Below are 18,331 nucleotides of genomic sequence, written 5' to 3' on the forward strand. Positions count from 1 at the left end.
CGTTACTAATTGTGTGTGTTTTTTAATTAAATTAAATCCAGGCTATACGTTTTCCGACACATTCAGGATTATAAGATTCTGGTGTGTGGCGGTGATGGTACGATCGGTTGGGTGTTGCAGTGCCTGGACAACGTTGGTCAAGATTCGGAATGCTCTAGCCCACCGTGTGCCATCGTTCCCTTAGGCACCGGTAAGTATTCCCTATTGAAGCGTCTCCCATTCAATGCCCTGCTTGATCGTCCTGTCTCGCTCTCTCTCTCTCTCCCTTTCTAGGTAACGATTTGGCACGCGTTTTACGCTGGGGCGCCGGTTACACCGGTGGCGAAGATCCGCTAAACCTGCTGCGCGACGTAATAGACGCGGAAGAGATACGGCTGGACCGCTGGACGGTGGTGTTCCATCCGGAGGACAAACCCGAGGATGCCACACCGAAGGCGCAACCCAACTCAACCGGTAAGAAGAAGAAAATACAACAGCAACAGCAACAACAACAGCAACAGCAACAGCAATTGCAACAACAGCAACATCAGCAGAACCAACAACACCATCACCCATCGGTGGCAATCGTCGCCAACCCGGCGCAAGGTCATTTGCTGTACTTTGATGGCTCAATCGCAATTTATTTCTCTCTCTCTATCTATCTCTATCTCTATTTCTCTCTCTCTCTCTATACCATTTGTTTATCTGTTATCCTGTTTTCTTGCATATGGCCGATCCCTTGCTTTACTTGCTACCAAACTTCTTCCCTCGTCCAAACTCTTACACACATCGCTACACAGTTCCCTCCCACGTTGCGAACCCGTTTCGTTTCCCACCGTCTCTAATGCCATTATGTGCCAATTTGTGTCTAATATTTAAGGGTATTAGCTACCACGCATCGTGTCCTGCCGTTTAGCCGTTCCCAAGTAAAATCGAAAAGAAACCTCACCCCACCCGGTGCTTTGTTTGTTAGTTTTTCCTCGGAAACACTACCAGTCCACACATCAGACAAGCTGTATAAAGACAACAGACCGCGTCCGGAAAGCGAGAGCGTCCGATCCGCAGAAACAATTCCCCACCGTAGCGTGCTGTACAAAACCCATATCTGTTGCAATGCCCTGTACTACTACTATTGCTGTTCTTCTGCTACTATTACTAATACTACTACTACTACTAACTGGTTAACTGGCCTACTGCTTGCTTTCAATTTACGTTACGCTACCGACAGTAGTGCGAAAACTACCCGGTGATACACGTCCACCACAGTAGTGACCACCTTTCGTCCGTAGCTTGTAAGGAATGAATGGTATGCATGATCTATATTTTTTCGCAGGTCACACAAACAGAAACCGTAACTCTGAAGAAAGGTGGAGAATCAGATCACTTAAAACTAGGATTTCTACAGATATTAGCACTCCAGAGACATAAAACAAAAATTTATCAAAGCTTTGATTTTGTGTTGTACATATACACTTAAAGCAGGAAATAATTTAGCCTTATCTCTTGGGAATCCTGGAGTGGTCTTGGACTTGTCTAGAAGGAAAAGTACTTCGGTGAATATTTTTGGCAAGAAACACTACATAATGGCATAAATGGATACTGAATTCTCCCATCAAACTGATCCCTCCCCCCGCCATTTTGTTTTCTTTCTTCTTTGTTTACATCTCCCTCGCCCCTCACCCCCCCCCCCCCTCTCTCCAACAAAACACTAATGAACTAACCACCACAGAACCACAGACATAGTTGATGGATGTTGCTGTAAATACTGTTCTAGGCCGGTCGGTGTTGTTGTTGATATGCTCGTTGTCATTATTGGAATGGATGTACTATTTGGATGTATATAAGGCCGCAGCGTGTTACCTTTCGTCGATGTGCAAGGTTTTTGTTTTCCGGAAGCTGACGGCACACATCACCCGCACATTGAGTGTGTCCGCTCTTACGTACCTTACTTTCGGCATCGCGCTCAACAATGCGAAACAAAACGCGCACACACACAAAACGAACCTGCATCGTACGAAGAATAACACTGGCAGCCAACAGCAAGTGAATCCTGTTTTGGGGGGGTTGGGGGTTGGAACATCCAGCCCAGAAACCCTGCCAAAAGGTGTGACTTTACCAAAGTTTGACTAATGTCCTTTCTTCCTTGCCTTTTTTTTTTTGTTCAACGCACACGCAACAGTTGTTGGTGGTGCCCAGAGTGAGGATAACTCGCAGATATTCGTGATGAACAACTACTTCGGCATTGGGATCGATGCCGACCTGTGCTTGGACTTTCACAATGCGCGCGAAGAGAACCCGAACAAGTTCAACTCGCGGCTCCACAACAAGGGCGTGTACGTGAAGATGGGCCTGCGGAAGATGGTGGGCCGGAAGATGGTGAAGGAGCTGCACAAGGAGCTGCGGCTGGAGGTGGACGGGAAGGTGGTGGAGCTGCCACCGGTCGAGGGTATCATCATACTGAATATCTTAAGGTGAGCGTTTCGAGAGGGGATAGAAACAAGAGGTGATCCTCCGATGGCTATGTGTTGCTGATCGATATGAAATGTTCACAGCTGGGGCTCCGGAGCGAATCCTTGGGGACCGGAAAAGGAGGATCAGTTTAGCAAACCGAACCATTGGGACGGTATGCTGGAAGTCGTTGGCGTCACTGGTGTAGTGCATTTGGGACAGATCCAGTCCGGGCTGCGCTCGGCCATGCGAATAGCCCAGGTAAGTTGATCGACGCCGCCAAGAAGACGATCCTCAGCGATATCTAATTAATCCTGTGTGCATTATCTTTCCTTATCCAACACAGGGTGGTCACATAAAAATTCATCTTCATTCCGACATACCGGTACAGGTCGATGGAGAGCCGTGGGTACAGAGCCCCGGTGACGTGGTCGTACTAAAATCGGCATTAAAGGTAAGCCCGACTCCGACCCTATCACCACTAAGCGAGAAAAAACAAACGTGATCCTTCTTTGCTTTTGCTAGATCATATGGTTTTCCTTTCGGGTTTCGGTTTCTTTCTTTTTCAAATTGATATGTGCATGTACAATTTTTTTCCGATACTTTAATTCTGTTTTGAGCTTCTTGTTGTTTTTTTCGGTTTGCATAGCTTTCCAATCGAAATCTCTCACGAAGCTGTCATCTTTATCAAATTATTTTCTTTTCATAAGCAAATATCGTGTACACTTGCATGCCCGTTTTTTGTCTTTGTGTTTGTGAAGTCTTCGGTACATCGTCGGACCATTAGCAGCACTGATCACACTGCCGTAGTTCTTTCTACGACGACAACACGACAAACTCCCAGTAGCTCCCACTGTTGATCGGATTGTCATCGATCCTCACATTCAAAAAAACTCCTTACACTGCCACATCTAACCAGACACTGTTTGACCTTCCGTACCGTACCGTGTTGTGTGTATAAAAAGAAGAGATTGATTCAAATTGCGATTAGATTAATATTTGATTCAAATTGCGTGTTGTAAATACATTTCTTTACCTTAACGAACAATCCACGTAAACCCATCACCACAAGTAAATTGTGCAACTACATTTTTTCCATTTTTTGTCCCTTTTTTATTTCATTTTCCTTTTGGCCATCCTACTGACTTGCTCAGACACAAAAGACCGTGCAACAGGGGCATCGGAAAAGCTTACTATTCACTATCATAATTTTTTTGTGTAAATACACCAAACTCCTGATTACTGTATCATAGCCCTCAGTCATGTGAATAATGGGCACTCTAGAATTTTTAGATTTAATCAAAGAAAGGCGGCAAACGATATTTGTGAATGAATTAGTCGGCCATTTTGCTTCCCCACAAATGCCCCGCCCATCATTCACAAAAATTAGTTTATTTTTATTCTATTTCGGTTGCAATTAATTGTTTTTGTCCATTGTCCAAATCCCTTAACACTGAATGTAGTGTAACCTAAAGACAGTAAAAAATCTGATCGGACGTTAAAGCGCAAACCCCTCTTTATTCGTGCTACTACCGCCACTACCACCACCACTACTACTACTAGTACTACCTAACCAACCTGAGGCCGTATGGTGTGTGCGTGATTTTGTGACTGTGTGTGTGTGTGATTATGTGTGAGTGTGACTGTACGTGTTTGTGTATGTAAAGCAACAAAGCAAAACACCCTAAACACCCCCTTTAGAATTAATCGTTCAAATTTATCCAACTGTCCAACGCATTCAAATCACCAACCAAAAAAAAAATCCTTACTGATCCATAACCTATAACTGCCATTAACTTTCTATAGGCAACGATGCTGAAGAAAATTAAGAGCAAACGGAGGCTAACAGAACCGCATATCTCACCGGCCGTTGCGGGATTCTCGCAAGGGGGAGCTCCAGAAAATGGAGATCGTGATAAAGACGCCCTGAGCGGAACCTAGAGTACCCGTCCGTCCGGTCCTAGCTTTCTATTCTCCTGTTTTCTATGAAATCGCCAAACCCAAAAATGCAAACAACAAAACCCCGTCAAAAGCTAATTTTGTGAAACCAAACTTCAAAGCAAAAAATGCGCGTCTCGAGCGTGTTGTAGGGCGAGCGCAATAGTAAGCAACAGGAAAAAAAACCCCGCAGCAAACAAAACAAACTAAAAACCAAATCACACTGAAACAAAACAAAACTTTCAACAAATCTTCAAAACAAGGTGAAGATGGTTAGAAATCTAAATGCACTAGTTGTTTAAAAAAAACTGAAACAAGTAACGCTTATTATTATCGAGCTATTCGAGCATTCGTTTAATCACGTCACGTTCTAATGCGTTCGATTGTCTGCGATCTTGAGCGCTTTTTTGTCCTGTTAAGTTACATCCAGTTCCCACTGTGCACCGTTTCGAGTATTTTCCTTTTCTTCGGGCCAGCGGGCGTATGCGTTAGGGAGCGTTACGTTACGTATCCAAGCAACCTGATAGAACTATTGTATTTAAAATACGCCCTTTGCCTTCCAATTGATTGTTGATTTAGAAGAAGCTTAGTGTTGGAACGCGTTTGAACGAACAAGCAAAGAAAAAAACGGAATCCGGGAAGACCCGAATTTCGAATTTCGCTCGGCTCTCCACTACTGTTGCTTCTGTATAACTTTTTACGCAACCCATAATCGAAAACGTGTTCGGGGCAGGGAACACCACGCGGACAGGAAGTAAACCAAAGATTTTTTTAAGCAAACAAAAACAAAACAAAGGCCAAACGATCAATGTTGTATGATGTAATGTACTCTCGTTAAAATGTTAAACCTCTTACGAAACTCTTTATACACGTGTACATGTGGGGACAGGCCCTGTTCCAGTGCCACCGAAGCTCTCGTTTCTTATAAGCAAACCACCCCGATTATGATTACTCTTACTGTCGTCTATCTATCACACCTTAAACACACACACACACACACCGTAAAACTGCACCTTATGGTACGTGTATTTCGAATGACTTGATATGTATAACTTATCGATTGATCTTATTGACGCACGCCCACTGTAGTAGAAAGCAGCCATTTCCGCCATTTCCGACCATTTAAGTCCACCGTAACACACCGAACACAACGAACACCCGGAACATCCAGTCCCACCTTTTTTTCCGACCAAACCATATAGACACCACTCACCACTCACACTACCAACACCGGACACAGGCTAGTATACACAGGTTGATCGCGCAATCATCTGAACCCGTAACCCCCACCATATCACATCGATCCTTGTTCCGACGCGTTACTCACATTACTTGCGTTACTGCGTACTGTAATTTATCTCTTTCATTATCGCTCTCTCTCTCTCTCGCTCTTGTTTGTTCTTCTAATTTTTCACTCAAAATTTAACCTTTACTCCTTACTACTACTACCACTACTACTACTACTTTGCTTGTACGATCAAGTTAAATGCTCTCACTCTCTCTCTCTCTCTCTCTCGTATTCTCTTTAATATTTTATTAATACTGTCTCACTTAAGCAACAATTTTGCATTTTTTTCCTTAAGTTTTTATTTTTTTATTTTCAACGTTCATCATTGAACCATTTTTCTACCGAATGCTGCTATTGCGTTACTGTTCTCGATTGTGCTCTATCGTTACAACAACAACAAAAAAGCCGTAGGAAGTAAATGCCTTTTTGACACACTTGTTTTGTTTTTCCTCTCTACATCTACATTTTTAATAAGAGCATTTTACTATCTTAAAACTATTAGTTTTTGTAATTTAAATAGCTTGCAAATTTAACCAATATTCATTGGCAGTTACAGTGTGCATTTTATATAATTCTTGATCTTTCATTTCCTTCTTTTTTTGTTTAAAGATAAGTTTCGTACCATACGACTTGCTAGTATTTTACCTAATACTCATTCTTCTTTTAGTTAGAATTAAATTCGCATTTATTTTGTTCGTTGTTGATGTAGAAAAAGAAAGTCGCCCAGAATATTTTAGTTCCACCAAAAAAAAAAAACAAATATGATTAGTTTTATAAAACAAAAGCATTTACTTGTGGTTTACATTAGTTCCATTGATGACTGCTTTCATTGATGGTTTGATAGACACTTTCCGTGCGTACAATTGGTTTCGTTTCTATCCTCTGTTCTGTTAGTTTAGGTAGTTCACCCTTTGCTCTCCTCTTTTATCTTACTTACAAGTTTTAAAAAAACCTTGACGTACATATGCAAAACCTTACCACGATCAAATATCGATGCTAAACAATTGTTTTTTTCGATTCTTCTCTCTTCTTTCTTTTACTTCAAACGTGGATGTGAAAAAAATCAAATCAAACAAACAAACAAAACAAAACCACCTAAACTAATGTCAAATGATCATATGAAATGGGGCTTGAATTAAAAACCTCCTCGCGCTCCTCTTTGCTAATGGCGCCCTTACACTCATCCGATCGTTTACTCATCTAACAAACGCAACAACTACAACAACAACAACTACTACAAAACGATCAACCAACAACCAACAAAAATCGTACAACATTTCTTCCACCATGTTTGAACTTTCCTACTCGGAACATGTGAAACGATGTGACTCGGAACGTCAACGTATACTATTCTATTCACTACTTTGCTATACTGAAAACCTCATACACGCCTCACCTAAAATCTCACAAATATGGAAACCAAACCCCCGATTAAACACTACAACAACAACAAAACAAACAAAATCCCCCTGGAAACATTTAACTCTCATGGACCGGACGGCGGCGGCACAACTGATGATAATGACCGATGATGACGATGCGCGTACGATGCGTAATGTGCGTAGGCAACAATGTTGAAAAAAATGAAAGGCAAGATGAAGCGACGCAACACCGAGCCCACGATGCAGGTGATGGGGCCATCGGGGATCCAGATGACGCTGGCCGCACCCCAGGAGCCGGACGAGGTCGACTCCAACAATACAGATTTTTGAATATGGTATAACGAGCGATTAATTTAACGTGCTTCGTCGTTTGCGGGTGTTTCGTGGGGGAAGGACTAGTGCTAGAGAAGGGTGGGAGCGGAGGGTTGTATAAGGAGATTTAGAGGGAGGGTAGGGGGGGCTGGGGTTGGTCCGTTCTACTTAAAAAACCAGGCAGCTATCGCCCATACCATAGTGTCACCAGCATCCACAGCACCACACAATCCACCGATCCATCCTAGCAGGGCGACACGATCGCGTGTTGCATACTTTTGGGCGCCCAGACTGCCTTAAGCATTGACGCTGTTTGTTTGCGCACCTTAAATTTTACTCAAACAGTCTCTTTTTTATTTTAAACACTTTAAAACTCTTAACCCACTCCTTTTTCTACTAAAACTTTTGATTCTGTGGGCGAAATTATTTTCTGATTACTATTTTAAGAGTCTATTTCTTTTTTTTTTGTAAGGATCTACTAAGATCAGCTAGAAGCGCCACAGCAACAATGTTTAAGGCAATTCCAAAGCCCCAATCAATCGTGCAACAAATCCTATCCTGGTGTGTTTGTGTGTTTGTCCGGTGGGTACGATATTGTGGGTCTCTGTGGCAGTGAAGCAAAGAGAACGCTAATGCGAAAACAAAAGTGTCGCCAACGGAAGTGCAAGGCATACGAACGATCGTAACTCGAAATCGCTCGGCAAAACCGAAAACCTTCTCCCACAACACGCCCACAACAAACAAAAGGAAAATGGTGAACAAAGGCTTGACTAGCAGTCAAGTAAAGTGAGCACCTTCGAAGCACCTGCGTGAAATGTGTGCAACATTATCATGCCAAAACAAAGAAACAAACAAAAGAGAGAAGAGAAAAGAAAAACCTGCCCCCGGAAGAGAAAGAAAAAACAACCTCCTCTCCCCCCCGTATGTAAAATAATAACCACCAAACACAGGCAAAGCAAAACGATCACTCCAAATAGCAAAAACCGATACAAGGAACCGAACAGCAAGTGTGTGTGCGTGTGTGATGTGTGCAAAAACACAATTCTAGAATACTAGCAATAGAAGGTTAGAAGCGCGTACCGGCATGGGCGCGCACCAGCCCTTGGGCGAACATCTGTATAAACAAAAAAAAACAAAGAAAAAACAATCACCAAGAAGAAAACCCTAAACAAACCACGATAGCAAAGCAAAAAAGCAACTCTATGTATATGTATGTGTCTGTGCGTGTACGTGTAGTAGATAATTCACGTCAAAACTAGCAAAAAATCAAGTGTCTGTCTTGTGTGAGCAGGAAAAAAAGCAGGTGGAAAAGATGAGCAAACCAACAAAACAAAACATTACTGAAATCCTCCCCAAACAGCATTCGGGGAAAACCCCGAAGCTAAACAGCAAAAGAAAACATCACATTATTTACCACGTACGACCGAACCAAACGAACCGAACTGGGGAATGGAAGAAAAATGGGTGGAAGAAACAGCAAACAAAACACAAGCAAACTTATTACCTACTCATAGCATAACACATAACAGGCAAACACAAGTAGTAAAAAGAAAGAAAGAAAGAAAGAAAGAAGAAAGCAAGCACACAATAGTAGAGCAATGGAAGAAAAAACCGGAGCAAAATGCGAAATGAAAAGAGTAAATAACAAAAAAGGGTAGGAATGATGGATGTAGAGCAAACAAACTGTAGTAGGCAACCACCAAACGGCACACAAAAGAAGTTAAAGCCAGCTGTCGGCCAGACGGCAGACGGACATTTAGGTGTGAAACACACACACACGTTGGCACAAAACAAACAGCAGCAGCAACAAAAATACTCGCAAAACTGTTCGAAAAACGGCGTGCAGAGCTAACAGACCATCGCGCAAACACCACTATCATAAACATGTGCAAACACACACTCACACCAAACGAAACTCTGAAGAAAAGAAAAAAACAGATAACTCCAAGGGAACAAAACGGCGCACATAAACCACCACAACAAGAAACAACTACAAACGAAACAATTCCAAACCACACAAGAAAAGAAAAAAAACACACACACACACGAAAACCTAATAACAGCAGCAAAACCAAAAGTGACACGCGTGACAAACGTGCGCAAGAACGTTAAATTAATGGCTCTTTTACTTGCTACGGGAGGTAGCAATCGATGGGGCCGAAACATGGCGGGTCCGCTAAAGTTTGGGTGTGACCCAGTGTTTTTCGTTTTTTTTTGTTTTGAGGGGCCCGTGGGCAATTTGTGTCTGTGTGTGACTGTGCAGAAGCTGGGAAGAATTTAGAATAGACGCAGATGTGTCTGATGTATAGGGCAGTTATCCGGTGACAATTGTCCTTACAACGACTAACCCTCTAAGATGGCCGAATTTAAATGGCCGCCAACCTTGTGCTATGATGCGCGATCCATATCGACCATTCGTTCTTCTTGGCGTTTTTTTTCGGGTCACATGTCCATTGTTTTAAACATGGAGACACTTGCTTGCAGGGGTTTGAAACACTCTGTATTCAAACTTCAACATTGAGTACATTTTTTATAGACATTTCGTGCCAGAAACCACAGGGACACACACAGAACAAAGCAGCATTTCGTAACCCTTGTTTTGTATAAAAAAGGAAAGGAAACCCCAAACAGTACTGTTAATCCCTCCCTTGTTAAAGGGAAATTGTCACCAGCACAAAGCGTGTGAGGCAGAGGAGAGCAGCTATAGAGCGGATTAGTGAAGTTACAAGGCTAGTAAATGGAAGTAAAATTACTCTAAATGTTAATACGAATTTAGGTGGTGCAGACATGAGATGAGTCTTATTAGGGTTTTGTTTTCCTTCTTTCTTTTGCCTCTTATTTCCTGGGACGTTAAGGTGGAAACAATCATGATTATCGGGCTGCACAGAGATATAGTCCTGGTCCTCGGATTGGGGTGAGCAAGCAGCAAGGCAGAGCAGGGAATGTGAGTAGGCGACTAGTTCGAAGGATTACGACAAGAGGGCGCCAGTCGACAGACCGATCGATCGTTGTATGGTTCATTTTCGTTGTTGTGAAACCAATTAAGTGTTCGTTTGTATTAAGCAACTTATGGCGGTCGGCGCGCGCTTGGAACGTTTCGGAAGTTTTTTTCAGTTTTCCACACACGAACGATCCTTGTCTAGCAATGTCTGTTTTGGCGTATTTTTTTGTTGTTTATTAACAAACGTATATTCGTTGTATATTGTAAGTAGAAATCGGGCAGCAGGACCTAAGAAAACCCCCTAGACAGGGATGTTTCGTCCGGAAGAGCCGGCAAGGGTCCTTGTGCTGATCGGCACAAAGCGAGTGTGCACGAAAAGTATTGAAACACAACATACATACACCAACACTTAACCACTCAAACACACATGTTTAGTCACCAAATACACACATACACATTGAAACGTGTAGCAGCTGCTCGGGCGCATCAGTGACGCTACCACTGCAGAACAAATGTCTTTATAATTGTAAAATGTAATTACAACAATTACGTTACGTATGGTATTTTACCAGCTTAAAAATAGTTATACAACATCACACTCTCACACACACAAACACATTCACGAGAAACATTTTCATCACATTTTTTGGTCGCACAAGCAACACAAAAACACAGCCCACAACACGAAGAAACACCCACCCAGAGTTCCAGAGAGGCTGGAAGTACCGCTGGTGTTGGTGGAACTCTCACACAGGCCACACACCGGATGTGGACAGAGGTATAGTTGGTATGGGCTCCCCCGGAGCGGTCTCCATCATGTTCCGAGTTGTACGGGGGCGGCAAACAAGGTTTTGAGGTCATTGGACCTCCGAAAAGCAGCATACCATAGGGAAGAATAATAATACAACGAGACACCATCCCATCGAGTCGCGAGCGGAGTCCAAGAGTGTCCATCCGTGTCCACATCCACATCTTTGGGCCGAACATTGGTGAGTTCTCGTTGAACTACACAGATCGCGATCAGCGCGCGTACAAGCTTCCTACACTCCTTTCCACCCCTGGGATTGTCCGCCCGGGGTACGATGGGGAGGATCACCAATGTTTTAGTTTCATAAGGAAGCAGATTCGGTAGATTCGAACCCACTGCGCTAGCAAAAACTACCATCGGAAACGCGAGCAAATGTATGAGTGCACGACAACAAAAAAACACATCGGAAAAAGAAAAAAAATCGTTGAGGATCGATTGTCTAAAGGCAATTAGTCCAACAAAATTACCCCAACCGGTGGAGATCGATCGTACACGTCCCAGGGGCGCGATGGTCCAATAAATGGCAAACTGAGTGCAGATTGTGCCCGGCAATCCCGACGATCGAGCTCGGGTTTTGCCTAAGTTTCGCAACTGTGTCAACTGATCGAGTGATCGAGCTGCGTATGTGTGTGAATGAGCTCTTCTACTTCTACCCGTGTGTGCGTGTGCGTGCGTGTATGTGTGTGTGTATGCTTGCATTACAAAACCTCACCAATCTCGAACGCCGGGAATTGTGGGTAACACTCTGACACTCTGCTGTCTGCATTGGATAGTCTGGGATCGAGTGGGGCATCGGTCGTCCACTGGTTTGTGTACAACTCCGGGACTCGCTGCGAGACCAGGAGATGTACATCTCCCGCGAAAACAAAATCACCCCTTTCAACCAGCCCAGTATTGGACGAAAGGAGGACGCGCAAGCTATTTTAGTTAAGGACAAAGAAAAACACGAAATTGCGCGTTTGAAGTTAGTTTCGGCTAGCCCTAGGGCTACGGATTTGAAGTTTCAGTTTAGGAGGTATCTTTCAGTTCAAGTCTACACACAAACCCACACCCGAGACCCGACAGTTGGTTTGACAGGTCTGACACCCTGTCAGGCCACAGCGGGTCGAGGGCTTGGCCGATGTTGTCCTCGTTCCTTGCCGGAAAGGAGCGACTGCCCATACATCGGCCTGTTCAATCTTTTCCTAGCTCCCAGCTGCACTGTCTCTCTCTCTCTCTATCGCTTGTTGGTCGCATTCTCGCGATCAATCTCCCGACCCCTGTCTACTGTCTCACCATCGAGAAAAGGGTAGGGGCTCAGTGTCACTAACTCGTAAGCAATCTCACCAACTTCCGGCCACCTTAGAACACACCCACATGCAGTGTAACCTCTGTATTGGCAAACTATCAGCTACCGCTCGACGATCGGGACACGATCCTGGCACGCGTTCTGTTTTACACATCACATTTCTTCCGCATAATTGGGGACCGTCGATGGGAGGATGTCGCCCAGAGTTCCCTGTTGGACCTTCGTCGATACTTCCCAGTGCCAGACCTACCCGTACTACCCGAAACTCGTTGCAGTCAAGCTGCCACTCGTAGTACATCTTCCAAATGGTGTGGCATGCCACACACACAAGGCGGGCGTGTGGACTTTACTGTCTGCACCTCACCAACTCAACCAATCAATCATCAATCTTCAAAACGGCGCGATGTTGTTGCTGGATGCAGTTTGGCATGCTGGCGAATGATCGCGAAGGTAAAACGGGGCAACAGGCAACAAGCGCCACCGCCCATTTTCGCTCCCAACCATAACAAAACGGAACTGTGCCACCGATGTGCGGTACCGAGACATCGACCGTGTATCGCAAAAAAAAAACCCCCTGGCGCGACGAGAGTTAGTAACACATACCCGTTTCTCGATGGTGACAATCAATTTTCCGCCACTGTCTGGCACCACCGTACTCCCCCATAGGTAGGTTCGGTTCGGATTCATGCTGTAACCAGGAGATTTGGAAGTCACCACGTATTGTATCGTCTTCCGGGCTTTCAGTTCGTAGCGTTCGATAGTTAGTGTGCCTTGGTTCGTTCGATCCCTCAGTTTCGCCTTATGCTCGGTTAGTCGCTCATACATTTGCCTCGCCGACGGGCGCGTTCATCGATTCAATGTCGCGCCCCCGAATCCCGTCAACATCCATTCGGCGATTTGGTGCTAGATGAATGTGGAAGTAAAAAAAAAACGTTCAAGTATTTTCTTCGTTGTTTAAAGTCGCATTTATTTTCGAATTATCCAAATTGTGGTGCAAATGAGTGTGCGAGGATTAATAAAGGAAGAAGAAAAAAAAACGTATAAAGAAAACACACACACAAGGGAACTACAAACATAATGGTCTAGTTGGTATGTAATGATAATAGTAATACAAAACAATTATTATTACTATAATTAACGTGTAATAAGGAAGAGGGAAAAACAAAAACGTGCCTAGCGGGCACTTTTGAGCGAGCATAAAGCATACGCCAGTCGGTCAGTCAGTCTGGGCAGGTAGGAAGAGTGAAAAGCAACCGAGAAAAAAAAAACAACACAAAGCATGAGAAAATAAACTGACCATAATATATTGCAGTATATCCTTCTAACGAAAAAAAAAGTTGAAATAAACCCAAAAAAAATAAAAATAAATCTCAAGATAGAGTTGATGTAGTTGTGTCGCAAAACCACGGGGTAAGAAGAAGATAATCACGAAAATCTTGAAACAAAAAAAAATGAAACCAAACCAAAAAAAAGCATACAAAATCATAAAAAAACACAAAAAATATAACATAATATAACTGAATATGAAGAAATGAAAACAAAACATCACCGAACACCAGAAAATGGTGGAAGAGAAAAAATACAAAACCCTAAAAAAAACACACACATACTCACACAAAAGCCGTAACTCATAATGCAAGTCGGACAAACACGGTCGGACGCGAAAGCACGAACGTGGAAGCAAACAGGAAGCAAGGAAGTAAAGGCACAACACACAGGCGCACATACACTCATACAGACTGCAAGTTAGCAAAACGGTTTTCCAGTCGTACACGTGCCAAGTTCTCATTGTAAATATGGCGAATACGGCAATGCTATGACATTCACTTCCATCGGCTGCTAAGAGAACGACTAGTACGAACGCTACTAGAAACTGCACAACCTGTTTAACGGGCGTGATGTGAGCAGGCCCCGACGCCGACATAGTGACCCCCGTGGAGAGGTTAGCTTCGGTTTGGCTAGGATAGGATAGCAAGGGCACAGCATGCTGGGCATGATCGATTCGGCTGATCCGTCTGATGGCCGTCGATAACGATTTCAACTGTACCGCATTGCGACGAACCCTATTGTGGGAGGAATCACCCAGCTGGATGATGGTTAAGAAAAGGATGTTGGTTGTGCTAGACGGACGCAATCGCGCTGCGGTCAGTATGCGCAGTACATCGTTGTGAAGCGACATCGACGCGATCAGCCGATCCCCGTTCAAATTGACAGTTGACAGCTGCGTGCTGCACTGTATACTGAAGGGAGAAATTGACCAAAAAACGGTTATAATCGATTAAATCTAAAAATGAACCGGAACATCATACCATGCAACCTAAGAAGCGGTCATCACTCGGTTAGTCACAGGCGTTTTGTGGCACTTCATGCATTCACGCGTAATATACAAGGGAGTACCAAAGCAAGGTACACTAAACACTAACTCGTTGCGATGTGCAGTGTATACTCCTCTAGGGAGGGAGTGTAGCAAGCAGAAAATGGAAGAACACAGAAGAGCAAGCAAAAACCAACAGCAAACCACGCACAAGTTAATTGGAAGCTTATCGGTACATCGGGTCGCGATTATAACCGGCGATCGGGCGTTAGATACTGCCATGCACCCATCATGAACAGGCTAACGCTGACCGAAACATAGCGCGCTACACAGAGCAACAGCATAGAACCATAAACAAACAAACAAACAAAAATCACGAGAGCAAAAGAATAGAGCGATTGAGAAACAATACCTCCGGTAGCAAAACAGTGAAAAATACATGCATAAGGAGTATAAACCAAACAAAGAGAAGAAGAGAAACAAACAAAAAACGATAATACAAGAGCATGAGAGGAAAGAGAGAGAGAGAGAGAGAGAGAGAGAGAGAGAGAGAGAAAAGAAAACAGAGGAAACAAACAAACAAAGAAAGTAACAAAAATAATAATAATAATAATAATAGCAAAGCCACTAAAGAGAATAACACAAATGAAACAGAGGATTAAAAAAGTTAGAGAGAGGGAGATAGCGAGGGAGAGGGAAAGAAAGAAAGCGAGAGAGAGGAAAACAAAAAAAACAACGGTTACACAAGAGATCGGTTACTGCAAAAGAGGATAAAGAAAAGAAGAAAAAAAAACAGAAGAAATACTATTAACTATTTAATAATTATTATAAAGAAGTGAATTATATAAAGTATATATATATAAATATATGTGATTATAAATAGGTTAAACATAATTTGTCAATAGCAAGAACAACAAAATATATATATACATATATGTATAATTAAAATATACACAAATCAGTAAAATTGATATGGCATGCTTTTTTTTCATCAATATTGTATATATGATAATTGTTATATCACATTTGATGCGGTTATGGTCTTACTCGCCCAAACGGAAGTTTTGATAACAGGTTTGCTAAAGAATTCAAATCAATGTCTTTGTCTACTTATTTTTCTTGGCTTAACGGCCTTTAAGCTAACTAATTCCGGCGGTGTGACGACTAGACTTCCTCTTCTTAGTGCAGCCTGGCAGTCCAGGGATCGAAGCCCGTTCCATCCCGTCGCCGTGCGAAAGACCGACGCTGCTTCCGTTTAGTGTTGCGTTCCACGGAATCGTGATTGGATTCTGTACAGGATTCCTGAAACAGCTGAGATGAGATCCACTGAGACGGATAATTCTTCTGTCCCATCTTCACTCGTCCATGGCCGATAACAAAGGCAGACTCATCATGGGATAGGCTCTCTTGGTAACTTGATCAAGGTTCCTGTTTGAAGGCCAATAACCAGCAGCTCCATACCCGAGATCACTTGACCGGTTAGGTTTCTGAGTGGTTGGACAATTAACTCACGATTAAATTTGCCTCGGTCAAATATGGTGGATCGAATCTCCTCTTTACTTTACTCAAAAGTCCGTAAAAATCTGTTACTTTGTCTATTAAAGATAACTACTGAGAAGATCATTGGATGAGTTCTGAAACCCGCCATTTATCGACCTTGTAGTGAACGGATAGACTAGTTTATCTGTGTTTTTTTTTAGATGAACAAGTTTTATTTTTTTATTTTACTTATAGTTACACATACCATCGTAATGTTTAAAATAGTACAACAAATCTAACGCAACAAATTAAAGGAAATCACAAATAACGTTTTCTCGTGAAAAGATTTTGAATAATTTGTACAAATTTGTATGTTTCCCCTGTAGATAGGCAGCAAAACAATCCCAGAGCAGTATGCAACCCGACGATGTAAACGTAGCGCGCGTTCAATAGGGGCTGTCAAAATATCATTGTTTACAAAAAAACGATAGTGCTGGGGGAGTATTGAAAACAAAGGTGAATTGAGTGAATTTTTGTATGTTTTTCGTGCCAATAGTAGAACATTTAGCGTCTGAATGTTTATTAATGGTTTGTCTTTACACTAGCGCAACCAACAAACAACACAGGACCATCCAAAACGGGTCATTCTGTTGTTTGCCTCTACCCGGGAGGAAGAAGAAAACGGCTTATCGAATCCTGCATATCAATTCTGCAACCGGCTGGGTAGCTAATGCGCCATAAGGAAAATGGCCCTTTCTAACGTCCTGATACTGAGCCAAATCGCTGGCCATGTATTTGCATTCATCCTGTCCATGTGTATCTTTATACCGCTCGCGATACACGTACGATCGTTCGAGTGAGTCGTCGTTGCTTCATTCCCGTGCGTCGGTGATTCCCTGGTGAATAATTCATGATTTCTCTTTCTGCAGCGGCCACTGCTTACTGTTTACCACCGGTACCTGGCAAGAGAAAGATGGACTTTTTGATGTAAAATGGGCCTCGGAAGCGTACTGTAATTATCCTATCATCGTCGGCGTTTGCTTGTTCATCATTGCCGGAATCCAAATCTACAGGTTGGTGTATACCGAAGGCATAATGTTGTGCTTAGCATCTGTATTCGTTTCGTTTCTTTCAGGATGGCTGTACTGGCTTATCGGGAGCTAGAGAGTTCCTTTCTGGGATTATTTTTCGACGTCGTATTCAGCATTTCGCTCTGTGCAATGACTCTGATCGCCGCTATCATTATTACTCTTGGCTTTATGGCCTGGTGCGGTGAAATGACCGCCCGTTTCCCTTCGTAAGTTTGTCTAGTGTCTCATAAGGAAATGCTGCTTTAACTCCATTTTAACCGTGTTTTCAAACAATAATCTTTGCTACACTAGATGCGAAATTGCGGATGGCCAGAACATTACCAACGTCGAACTTAACATTCAAACTTCCGGTTTCTACATTGAAATGGGCACGGCACAGTTCGGTGCCTGGGCCTCGTTCGCAACCTGGGTCGGTTTGTCAGTGTTTTCCTTGTTAAAACTCATCAACAACCATCAGGTGCGCAACATTCGCGTCTCAATGTACATCGAGCGACAGCGTTTAGTAAACGAGGAGGTCTATCGCAATACAACATCCGAGCTCCCATCGGGAGCGCTCAGTGATAACTAAACACGCAATACACTGTTGGCTTTTTTTCCCGCGTCACCCGTGAACCAGTACGACTGGCTGTCCAGATGGGATGGAAGGTAATGGAAATTGGTAGCCAATAAGCAAAAACATCAACTAAGATATTGTTTCCTTACATTACTATCATCGTATTTGGTGTATACAGCTTTATTTTTAATATTCTACTCGATTAATGTAGGTATACCTGTTATCGCACATTTACTAAAGTCAATCAGCGAAGCGAAATTCCATAACTCTTTTGAATTAAGGTGGAAAAGTGAAATTTGAAACTAGCAAAAAATAAATACAAGAAAAAAAAACTATGATATTCTGTGGATTATGTTAATCTTCTGAACGTATGCCGAATTTAAATTTAAGCTTAACGATTAGTCGGAAGCCCTTGCTTAGGAAACTTTTTCATTTCAATTTAAGAGCAGTTTGTGTTCAGCCCGCTACAAATTAGGTGATAAGAAAAAGATGATAGGCAAGACTTATTCA

At 42.9% G+C, this 18,331-nt stretch overlaps 2 protein-coding genes across 6 annotated transcripts in view; both read left to right on the forward strand.

Annotated features, from left to right (window-relative positions):
• Positions 1 to 15,491, forward strand: part of LOC118506354 (diacylglycerol kinase theta) — a 29,095-nt gene extending 13,604 nt beyond the window's left edge. For 2 of the 4 annotated variants that reach the window (XM_036043362.1, XM_036043363.1), the window contains 6 exons: positions 42 to 190; positions 274 to 453; positions 2,159 to 2,450; positions 2,532 to 2,688; positions 2,774 to 2,881; positions 4,234 to 15,481. In XM_036043362.1, the coding sequence (XP_035899255.1) occupies positions 42 to 190; positions 274 to 453; positions 2,159 to 2,450; positions 2,532 to 2,688; positions 2,774 to 2,881; positions 4,234 to 4,368 (1,021 nt within the window). In that variant the 3' untranslated portion in view covers positions 4,369 to 15,481. Of the gene's footprint in view, positions 1 to 41; positions 191 to 273; positions 586 to 2,158; positions 2,451 to 2,531; positions 2,689 to 2,773; positions 2,882 to 4,233 lie in introns of all 4 variants that reach the window. The other 2 variants (XM_036043359.1, XM_036043360.1) reach the window with 2 other exon arrangements.
• Positions 15,492 to 16,584: 1,093 nt separating this feature from the next.
• Positions 16,585 to 18,156, forward strand: LOC118506356 (transmembrane protein 179). Of its 2 annotated transcripts, none has more exons than XM_036043368.1 (5): positions 16,585 to 16,693; positions 16,783 to 17,033; positions 17,107 to 17,250; positions 17,313 to 17,474; positions 17,560 to 18,156. In XM_036043368.1, exons 2-5 carry the CDS (start codon positions 16,924 to 16,926, stop codon positions 17,834 to 17,836), a joined length of 693 nt encoding a protein of 230 aa, XP_035899261.1. In that variant the 5' UTR covers positions 16,585 to 16,693; positions 16,783 to 16,923; the 3' UTR covers positions 17,837 to 18,156. The 2 variants fall into 2 exon arrangements, with proteins under 2 accessions (XP_035899261.1, XP_035899260.1); XM_036043367.1 differs by having other exon boundaries at positions 16,588 to 16,712.
• Positions 18,157 to 18,331: the final 175 nt, after the last annotated feature.

This window comes from Anopheles stephensi, chromosome 2 (genome assembly GCF_013141755.1).
Source record: "Anopheles stephensi strain Indian chromosome 2, UCI_ANSTEP_V1.0, whole genome shotgun sequence".
NCBI lineage: Eukaryota > Metazoa > Arthropoda > Insecta > Diptera > Culicidae > Anopheles > Anopheles stephensi.